The following is an 11430-nucleotide window of genomic DNA, read 5'->3' on the forward strand; positions in this document are numbered from 1 at the left end:
TGTCTCTCCAAAATAATATCTGCTTTGAAGCCAAGCATAAAGCAAGAGGATCACCATGGATGTAAGGGCAGCCTGGGCTATGTGGTGAGACCCTGTCTCTAATTAAAATTAAAAGAAAAAAAAACAAGAAAGAAAAATAAGAATACTCACTCCATGGAACTCAGGTAAAGAACAAGGGGGTTCAATGTTCTGCACATGTGGAGTTGGCTGTTATGAATATTTTACAAGAATAATAGAAATGAATTGGTTAACGGAAAGGTATACAGGTTTGCTCCTGGGGACTCCAGCCATCTACTAAGGTAAACATCCTTTGTCCTACTCCTGATCTACAGAAGGGAAAGCTGTGAAACTGCACCACCAACGCTGAGATGTCCCCAGTCATTTTCACTAGGCACAGTCTTCCAATAGTGTATCAGCTTTACCACCTCCCAGTCAAAGAGACAAGCTCCTATCTATGTGGAAGGTCAGTCCATACCCCTTCAGCCTCCAGTAGCTCTAGTAACATTACACAAAACCCACTCCAGGCTGAAGACATACTCAATTCAACTCAGAGACCGAGGACCATACTCTTGGGGTTCCATTGCTTCCTACAACATATGTTTTCAGTGGCTAGTTCTTATTTTTCTACTAAAGTCATTTGCTGGATAATTATGAATGGCTCAAGAAGCCACCCATGAGAATTCCTCTCTGATGTTATTTCAACACAATCATTTGAGAACAAGTTAAGGCATGTCCAGGTTTCCATGTGAGTGGACTTGGATGCTGGCATTTGAAAGCTGCTGGTCAGCAAGAGGCAAATCCTCCTGAAGACAGGAGGACAACATGGTCTTCTCTTTCAAAGGAATTTTAATTCCCAAGGGGCAGTTGGTCATTATGGCTCCAGCATCTTTTTGCCAGGTCCATGGAACTTGATTAATTTGGGCCTTCATTTCACTTCCATAGTTGGGTGAATATTAATGTTCACCCAACATCCATCTAGCCTCTGATGAGGGAAGTATTCACTACTCTCCTATCTCCAAACACCAGGGGAGGCTGTTTCATACTCTACTCCAAGGGTAGCATAGACCTTGGATTGAGTAGTCAAAAATTTCTACTCTTTTGTTTGTCTCCACTATACACATTTCAGAAAACCAGTAGAAACAGCGAGTTGCTGTAAAATTTTTGTTGAGTCTCCTGAGGAAAATGAATATACCCATTCAAGTTAGCCTAGATCTTGTAGATCTTAGCAGGGAATTGTTCAGGGCCACCATATTAAGAATAAATACATCAGTATGGAGCATAGAAGGGCAGAGGGTATATGAAGAGATGGGTCAGTAGTCCTTTCTGAGTCCCTACATAATACCACACCTGATTTATACCTAAAATTTTCTGCTACATATGTTAATCCATTTTATATTTACTTGGGACAAAATGCATTGATTCTTGGTCTCAGAACAAATAGTTCACAAGAGCACATCTGTTCCATTGGCTCTTTTTAGAATTCCCACTGTGAATGTGATCTGAGTTTCATTGAACTTGACTTCCTGCTAACTCTGGTCTTTTAATATTAATGATGTTGTTTTGGGGCTATTTTTTGGGAACTCATTCTGATACCCAGAATGCCCAAGCTCTCTTAGGCAGGCAACTTTGGCTCTCTTCACTTGTCTCTATTTAGGAGCCATGTACCATGGGGAATCTGTCTCCACTGTTTCACAACTTTCAAATCAAGCAAGATAGGCATCCAGAGGCTGTCACCACTACTCACCACCCACCAAACTTGGCATCAAAGCTCTACATTCTGAGTCACATTGGCAAAGCTCAACAAGACTGTAACAAAACAAACATGTTTTCTCCAAGATCAACTCAGCCAGATATACCGACCATACAGTCTCAATCAGCTCAGACAGCCTGAATTCTAGCTAAGGGGATTATGGACAAACTTCATGTACAGGTTCATTTTCTCAAATGGATGCTGAAGATGGTCAGCTCTTATTTTCCCCAACAGTGAAAAAAGACAGAAAGCCTCACTTCATACTTCTCGCCCTGCCTCCTCTTTAGTCATCATAAAGAACATACATTGTATTATTTTATAATCCAGACTAGGTTGGTGGAGCACCCCCAGGAAGGAATTAAGTGTCAGAACTTTCTAATGAACTGAATAATCAGGTCCATAATTCTCGAGGCGCAAGGGAAGCTCAATAATCCATAGTCAAGGGCACTAAGCACTCCATGGAAGCCATCTTCCATATGATGCCACGTCACAGGCACCCCCAGATCTTCTAGCCTCTTCTTATATAAGAGAGAATGGTCCCGGAGAAGGTCATACTCACAGCTCACAATGCAGGTTTCTGGGAGCTGAGATACTATACTGTCTTCTGAGATGAGGGGTGAGCAGGTATAGTTCAGTGAATGTTTTATCTCTTGGTAAGCATCATTATTCACAGGACCCCGGGGTATAGATTTGTAGCCTCGCTTCTTAAACCTCTCTGGGATGTTTTCTGCACCCAGCCACTTTCTGTATTTCTCCCAGACTTCCGGAGGCAAATGCATTCCATTCTTTACGACACTTTTCCAGGAAATGTTCACATCCAGGTGGCAACAGAAGCAGTAGAAGACCAGATCCCAGGAGAGCAGTGGAATGTTTCTATTCTGTTGATAAGAAGGGCTCCCAAAATCTATCAATTGCAGTAAGGGGTAGATCAAAATCTGAGCCTTGATACGGGGGAGATCTGGTCGGCGCACTAACATTTGAGTAGTCACAGTAGCTGCAGTTCCTCCTACACTGTCACCACAGGTCACCACTCGAGCTGGATCCACTCCATACACATCCAATGATTCCAGAAAGTGGGTAGTGGCTACTACACAGTCATCTCTCATCACTGGGTACTTGTACATGGGAGATTTCCTGTATCTAAAGAGGAATCAAGGGCAATTGATTATGCTCAATGCTCAGCGAAACCCAAAGTACCCTTGTCTAACATCTCATATCTCAAATACCCCGTTGAAGTCTGAATAGAAAGAGATAGGCAAGGCCCTAAACACAAAGTATACAGAAAGCCCTCATATCTGCCACTTAGGCTCAGAAGGTGGAATTGCCATTGTACTTGGGAATGCATGTAATAATGTTTAGGTGTTTCAGTGATCATGCAGGGCACTGCTGACTTTAGGCAGAGGAAATGTTACTTGTCTGCCAAAGGCAGGGCTATTAGATCTAATGAACTCTTCCATCCAAAAGCAACGAGCCATGCCCATTCCCATCAGCCTCTAAATGACAGGGTTAAATGATGTCTTTATCCACAAATGTACCAATTAAGGGGATCCTTCCAGTCCACTTTCTCTCTTTTCTCTGTTCCTTGCTTCTCCTCATTGAGTCCTCACAGCCTAGCCCTCCCCTATTTTCCTTTCCAGTTCTATCAGCTTCAGTTCAAACTTCAGTTCAAACTTCAGACCCTGTCACTATGAGTCAGGGCTGTCTGCCGATATGTTCCCATCGTACCCTTTCTTACCCAACTGAAACGACAACAGAGTCACAGTCCTTGGACAAACGCAAGCATATGTTGTTATGGGTTCCTGCAAAACAAAATCAAATGTCAGCTTTACTAGGACATTTACCTTTCCCTAGTATTTTTGGCTATCCTAGCCTTGTAAAGCAGAGCACCTGAGTTAGCAGAGCAGGCCATGAAATAGCTTCTGGCTGTAGAGTAAATATCCTCCCAACTTCTTACTGTTTTGCTTTTGTGAGCTTGCCAGAACAACAGTCTCCAATATACTCATGATCTGATGCATTCCACCACGTATCAAAAACACGCCACAACAAATACAGTACATTGGCTTGGAGTGTGAATGGTATTCTCATATCAGTTTAGGAAGCGGTTAGACCATTCGATAATATACCACCAAATGTTCTGTGCCTACTAATTGTCCTGGGTTTTCTTGGTCTTAACAGTCGACTGTCTACCAGGAGGAATGTTTTTTTTTTTTTTAAATATTTATTTTACTTTTACTTATGTATATGTGGTATACACACATGTATGAAGGTATCCACAGAGACCAGAAGAAGACTTTTAGATTCCCTGAATCTAGAGTTACAGGAAGTTGTACGATGCCCAACGTAGGTGCCAGAAACCAAATGTGGGGCCTCTGGAAGAACAGCAAATGCTCTTAACTATGAAGACATCTCTCTCTTTTTTTTTTTTTTTTTTTGGTGGTTTTTCGAGACAGGGTTTCTCTGTGTAGCTCTGGCTGTCCTGGAACTCACTTTGTAGACCAGGCTGGCCTCGAACTCAGAAATCCGCCTGCCTCTGCCTCCTGAGTGCTGGGATTAAAGGCGTGCGCCACCACGCCCCGCTTCTCTCTATCCCCCACAGAATGACCATTCTTTCAAGCCCATTTATCAGGGTGACAGGTGACTGAAAGAGGGCAGAAGAAACGCTCTGTCTTACTCAAGCTCCCTATGATGGTTCCACCACCGTGGAAGAAAATGATTCCAAGCCTTGGGATGGAGGAGGGTTTCTTGGGCTTATAGAGCTTCACAGGGATTGTCCCAAAGTGAAGATCTTTCACCACAACATCAGGATCTCTCTTCAGTGGTTTCAGATCATGCAGAAAACTGGCAAACTGGGGTGCATAACAGAGTCCTAGTTTTTCAAAAATCATCCCCTGTCAAAGAAAGAATCAATGAGTTGTGACTGTTTATGCATCAAACACTTAACAAAAAGCTTGGAGCATGTCAGACACATCTACCCTCTCCAGGTGCCAAGGAGGATCTTGGGAAATATTAAGGAGACTGGACCAAAGAACTCCTGTACTTTCCCCCCTTTCTCAGAATCCTTATGAGACACCTGCAGTGAAAGTCACACCTATTCAGGCCCATGTAGCTCCTCCATCATCATATCTACTCCTCTTCATAAATACTTTGCAAGCCAGACATGACAAACCAGGTGTCTGGACAATGCTTGAGCCTTCCTTTTGGATACTCCTGCTCTACCTGTGGTCTGGGCATTGTTGTCTCTCCAAGGAAGACAGCCTGGGTCTCCCAAATATTTATTGCCATGGAGGTAATGTTTTTGAAGAGGGAGATAAGGGTGTATTCTTATCTTTCCATGGCATCTACAGAAATATTTTTGGAAGATGTGGTGCTTAAGGTTTTTCTCTTTAGGAAAATTAAGAAAGGGGCAGTGGGAAGGTATAAGTGTTTAGCTAGGGTCAGTGATGTCAAAGCAGGTGGTGGTACACAAGGCTTCTTCGGGTTATTGTATTATCTTTAAGAGCTAATGGTTTTTGATATAAATACAAATAATACAATTATAAGTATAACAATATCCCTCTATATCCATAGAACAAGTGTTTGGCTCAGCCACCATCAGAGAAGCTGCCTTCTGCAGGAGATGGGAACAAATACAAAGACCCACAACTGGACAATGAACAGAAAGTGAGAAATCTTGGAACGCTCAATCCTATAATGGTATATGTTCCATCAAAATCCTCTCCTGAGAGCTCAGGAGGAAGTGGAGGCCAAAAGATTATAAAAGCCAGTGGGGATAGATGACATCAAGAAAACGTGTCTTCCAGGCAGAATAGAATCGACACACATATGAACTCATAGAGACTGTGGTAGAATGCACAGGGCTTACACAGATACAAGCTAGATGGGGTCCCAGTGCTAAGAGGGGAAGTGGACACAAGTCCGCACTCATAATCAAGAAGCTGTTGGCAGGTGACAACCACTACAAAAGGAAAAATGAGTTTCCTTCAGTGGAGTCTCAATGAGTATACAAACCACATTTAAGGGAGGCTCTATACTCAGCAGTAGATGGCCAATATGAAAATAAACACAGTGATGTTTTTGGAGATGTTTTGTGTCGTAATGCTTTGTTTGGGCTTTTAAAAAAAATCTTACTTGTATTTTGTTTGTCTATTATGATTCCCGAATTTTCTATGTATGTTTCTCATGTTCTTTGTTTTTGTTTTGTTGTTGTTTTTAGATTTTTGGGGATAGGGTTTCATCTGTGTAATCCTGGTTATCCTGGAAATTGCTCTGTAGGTCGGGCTGGCCTCAAACTCAGAGATCCACCTGTTTTTGCTTCCTTAGTGCTGGGATTAAAGCATACATCTCTATGCCCAGCTTCCCTCTGTTTTTCTCTTTACTTTGTTTTATGATGGGTTTTTTTTCCTCTGAAGAGAGAGAGAGAGAGAGAAAACATAATTAGAATATATTGTGTTTGTGTGTATCCTGTGTTGGATGTATGTGATGCATGTTTTGGTGTGTGTATACTGTGTTGGATGTGTGGAATGTATGCATTTGTTATTGTAGGTGTATGCACATCTATGTAAAAGCATGCGAAAGCCAGAGGTCAACACTGGATGCCTTTCCTCAACTATTCCACCATGTTTATCTAATTATTTATTATTTTATTGCATTTATTTATTTGGGTGTATGTGTGGATATTCATGAGCCACAGAGAGTGTACTCCTGTGGTCAGAGGACTACTTGACAGAGTCTGTCTGTCCTCCCACCATGCGGGACCCAGAGATAAAACTCAGGTCGTCAGGCTTGGTAACAACTGACATTAGCCACTGTGGCATCTTATAGACCCATCTACTTTATTTTTTGAGACAGACTCTCTTACTGAACCTGAAATTTATCTTGTTAATTGAACTAGTTAGCTGAACAATAAGTTTCAAGGATTCACTTGTTTCTGTGCCTCCTTCCACCCCCCCAGGCATAGGCTCAAACCATCCTGCTCAGCTCTATGCTTGGCTTCTCATGATCTGAACCCAGATTCTCATACTTGAGTAGCAGGCACTTTACAAGTGGCCCTATCTCCCCAGCACAACGATCTTTAACATGGAATTCATCCAGAAAGGTATTTTTATGCACAAATAGCTGTCAGACAAGTAATGTGTGATGTAATGATGCACATGCAAGAAGGAAACAAATGATGGCCGCCATCTGATAACACCTTGATGTCAAGTGGATGAGGAGACCATAACTTTCTGTCTGTAGTAGATGAAATAATTCTGCATTCCAAACACCTGTGATTCCTCTTGTGCTAGGGTTATATTCTGCCCTGGTGACTGTACTTTGTTAACCTCCCCTCTTCCAGTCCCCAATGGCAGGAAACCCTACAATCAGAGATTAGCAGTGAAAATAGGGCATTCTTTAATCCTATCCATCAATTCTGACATTGCATTCTGATCCTTGAGTAAGCAAGCCATGGTCTCCCTGCTGTTTTGCTATGCTTTACTACTAGTTCTGATCTCTGCATGAAGCTATCTGTAGCTAGATTCCTTGTGAGCTTCCTTAAAACTGGCCAGCCTCTGCCTCTGCTACCATGGTCTGCAAGCTCCATCGAGGCACTCAACCTAGGGCTGTTTTTCCTACCCATGCCTGAGCTCAGATCTTGAGCAGTGATACACAATGGTTGTATAACATGTCGTTAGAGAAAGAATCACTAGTGACTGTGTATGATGTGTAAGGAGAGCTTATCCTCCCACAGATGCTGCAATACACCTTCTGAATAGCTTAACTCCTAGATCCTTGAGAAATGCCAGGCAGTAGAGGCTGCTATGAGTTCCTACTTAACAGACCAGGAAACTGAGTCATGGTAACTAGGAACTTGAACTACAGACTACAAAAGAGAATGTCAAATGGAAAACCAAGGATTCTAGTCAGGTCATTTGTAAAAGCAGACCTAGCGTACTGTTTTAAGTGTGGTATATTTGAATTAATGACCTCCAGTTCCATCATTTTCCTAAAAATATACTTTCTGTTCCTTTTCTTTTTCCTTTTCTTTTTCTCTTTCTCTTTCTCTTTCTCTTTCTCTTTCTCTTTCTCTTTCTTTTTCTTTTTCTTTTTCTTTTTCTCTTTCTTTCATGATTGGATAAAATTCTATTGTATCTGGGTGTAGAGATACACACATTTAAACCCAACACTCACAAGGCAGAAGCAGACAGCTCTCTCTTGAGTGTAAGGCAAGCCTGGCTTCCATATTGAGACCTTGTCTCATTTTTCCATTGTGTGTTTCCTACTGCATAATTTCTTCACCCATTCATCTGTTGACGGGCATCTAGGGTGGTTTCATTTCCTGGCTATTGTGAATAGAGCAGCAGCGAACACAAATGCACAAACATCTCTGTAGTAGGGTATAGAGTCCTTGGGGTGTTATAGTAAGTGAAATGACTCAGATTTCAGAAAGATGTAAATCATGTTCTCTCTGATATCTGGACCTTAGCTTATGATTTTTATATATGTGTGTAAAAGTGGTTATGAGTTATGAAACAGGAAGGAGGTCATGAGAAAGAAAAAGGGGGTTTAAAATGGGGAACAGAGCAACAGGTCCTATGGGATATGAAGATAGATCAAAAATACAGAGGGTGGAAGAGTATAAGAGAGAGCAGATTTGGGGCATGTGTGGGGGGGGGGAATCTACACATTTGTTTCTTTAGAAAATCCCATATTTCCTGTAACAATTATTTGAAAAATAGGTATCTTTTTTTGTCTTTTGTTTCTTTTTTTCCCCTTCAACTCTTTTATTAGATATTTTCTTTATATACATTTCAAATGCTATCCTGAAAGTTCCCTATACCCTCCCTCTGCCCTGCTCCCCTACTCACCCACTCCTGCTTCTGGCCCAGGCATTCCCCTGTGCTGGGGCATATAAAGTTTGCAATACTAAGGGGCCTCTCTTCCCAGTGATGGCTGACTAGGCCATCTTCTGCTACATATGCAGCTAGAGATATGGGCTCTGAGGGTATTGGTTAGTTCATATTGTTGTTCCACCTATAGGATTCCAGACCCCTTCAGCTCCTTGGGTGCTTTCTCTAGAGACATTTTATTTATTTTATGAATGTGAGTACACTTTCGATCTCCTCAGACACATCAGAAGAGGGCATTGTATCCCATTACAGATGATCCCATGTGGTTGCTGGGAATTGAACTCAGGACCTCTGAAAAAGCAGCCAGTGTTCTTAACCACTGAACCATCTCTCCAGCCTTGTTTCTTTTTGAGACAGAATTTCTCTTTGTATTCTTGGCTCTCCCAGAACTCACTATGTAGATCCGGCTGGCCTCAAGCTCACAGAGATCCACCTTCTTCTACCTCCACTGTGCTGGGATTAAAGAAGTGTGCCACCATGCCTAGCCTTAAAAAATATATATATATTTTTAAAGGCATGAAAAACACGTTAAAGTTCTGATCTATGCAGTTTAGAGCAATGGCCACTCTTTTAGAGGACCCAGGTTCAATTGCCAGCACCCACATGGCCACTCACAACTATCTGTAACTCTAGTTCCAGCGGATCCTACAACACTCTTCTGACCTCTGCAGGTACTGCACGCGCACATGGTGAACGGTCATGCATACAGAAGAAATGCCTATACACACAACATAAGTAAATTTTACTTTTTTTAAAAAGATGCATTCTGTAGTTCTGTGCATGTCCTGAGCTAATTTCCTAATTTGCTTTCTGTTCTCATTTTGTTGCTTCCTGACCCTTGCTAGCAGATCTGTAGTCACTGGAGCTCAAAAATGCATCCTTACCTTTGGCAAAGTTCTGAAGGCTAACAAAGGTTAGCTTTTTCCTCTGGGCACCATGATTTGCATATTCTCTGTACCTCAGAGGCCCTTGTGAAAAAGGCTATTTGTAAGTGGTAGAGCCTTTGGAACAAAAGGCTTAGTGAGAGGTCATTGAGGACATAGGTTGATAGAAGAAGTTAGAGTATAAAAACAAATCCCAAGCCAGGAGGTGGTGGCATACATCTTTAATCCCAGCACTCTGGAGGCAGAAGTAGAGGCAGAGGCAGGCCTGGTCTACAAAGTGAGGTTTAGGTCAGCCAGGACTCCACAGGGAAATCCTGTTTCAAACAAACAAACAAACAAACACACAATACCCGCCCCCCCCCCCAAAAAAAACCAAACCAACCAGTCAACCAACCAAACAATAAACCACAGCCTCCCTCAAACAAAAAACAAAACAGGATCAAACTCTATTGATATACACACATAAAATATGTGGAGAAGTCAATTTGCTTGTATGATAAATACAAAATGACTTTTTAAAAAAGGCACTATGGTACCTCAGCTCTTCTTCATTTTTTGTTCCATGAGACATGAGCAATTTTCCTCAGCCATATGCTCTCTCTCTCTCTCTCTCTCTCTCTCTCTCTCTCTCTCTCCCTCTCTCAACATAATCAGGCTGACATCACAAGCTGCAACCTCAAAAACCATGATCCTAAATAAACCTTCTCACTTTGTAAGTCCATTTGTCTTGGATATTTTGTTACAGTAATGGAAATATGGAGAAAGCAAACATTCTTTGAACTGTGTGTATGTAGTATTTTAGCATCTAGTATTTTATTTGTCCTAACTTCAGGCAAAGGAGGCAAGCAAAGCGGAGACTCACCCATGTCATTGTCAGATGAAATAAGCAACTGAGGATTCGCAGCCTCCAGGGGTGAGTGATGCCTTCAGGGATGTGTTCAGTCCAGAGGTGTTTGCTGACCACCCACAGCAGACTGCCCAGTGAGAACACAGCAACTGCACCTACAAGGAATGTCAGGGCCAGAACCACCATGATGCCTCTACCTCAGAGAAGACCAAGTATCATCTGTACCTGCCACAGGCCATGGAAGACGAAGCAGATCAGCAGGTGTCTTATACATCACCAACTTCCCTCTCCACCTCCCTGCTTCCTGTAAGCACTGTCCCCACCCAGTCAAGATGTCACAGATCCAAGGGGAGGGTGTTGTTCTTGGCCAGGGCCCATACTGAGGAGAAAGTGGCTTCTATAACCTTATTCAGATGGAAAGAGACCTCAGAAGCTCCTATTTGAATCCTGGCATTGCTACTATAGATAGGGCATTAGGTAAGCCAAAAAGTTACTGAGTCACTAGACACTTGCCCTTAGATCTTACTACCCACACCCTAATTCTAATTCTAATTCTTGCCACACTCATTATTCCTCAACTAGATGAGGAGGCCCCAGGGCCTTTGATCTTGCTGTTTTTCTATGCAACCACCTCCCACCAAATACCAGACCTTAACTGGACTCAATTCTTCCTATCCTGCCTGTAGCTGTTCAAATGTCATCTTCTGTCTAGTTAGATATTTAAAATGGCAGTACCCACTACCAATAGACCCATGGCCCTGTCCCATCATACTGCTTACTTCTCATCTGTGGATTTTATTGTCACCCAGGATGCCTGTCTCTTGACTGTAGAACACACTTTTTAAATATAGAATTGTTTATGTACTTTTTAAAGATGTATTGATTTATTTTTATTTTATGTGTATGAGTATCTTGTCTGCCTGTATGTCTGTGCGTCATGCCTTTCTGATGTACGGGATGCCAGAAGAAGTCATCAGATCCACTGGAATGAAGTTACAGATGGTTGTGACCTACCATGTGGGTGCTGGGAATTGAATCTATGTCCTCTGCTTGAGCATCTAG

The 11430-nt window shown here is 42.2% G+C and overlaps 1 protein-coding gene across 1 annotated transcript; it reads right to left on the reverse strand.

Annotated features, from left to right (window-relative positions):
• Positions 1–204: 204 nt before the first annotated feature.
• Aadacl3 (arylacetamide deacetylase like 3) lies at positions 205–10581 on the reverse strand. Its single transcript, XM_021159201.1, has 4 exons — positions 10384–10581; positions 4422–4638; positions 3486–3549; positions 205–2890 (listed from the first exon to the last, which is right to left on the reverse strand). The coding sequence occupies exons 1-4, from the start codon at positions 10552–10554 to the stop codon at positions 2116–2118; spliced, it is 1227 nt and encodes a 408-aa protein (XP_021014860.1). The 5' UTR covers positions 10555–10581; the 3' UTR covers positions 205–2115.
• Positions 10582–11430: the final 849 nt, after the last annotated feature.

This window comes from Mus caroli, chromosome 4, assembly GCF_900094665.2.
Source record: "Mus caroli chromosome 4, CAROLI_EIJ_v1.1, whole genome shotgun sequence".
Taxonomy (NCBI): domain Eukaryota; kingdom Metazoa; phylum Chordata; class Mammalia; order Rodentia; family Muridae; genus Mus; species Mus caroli.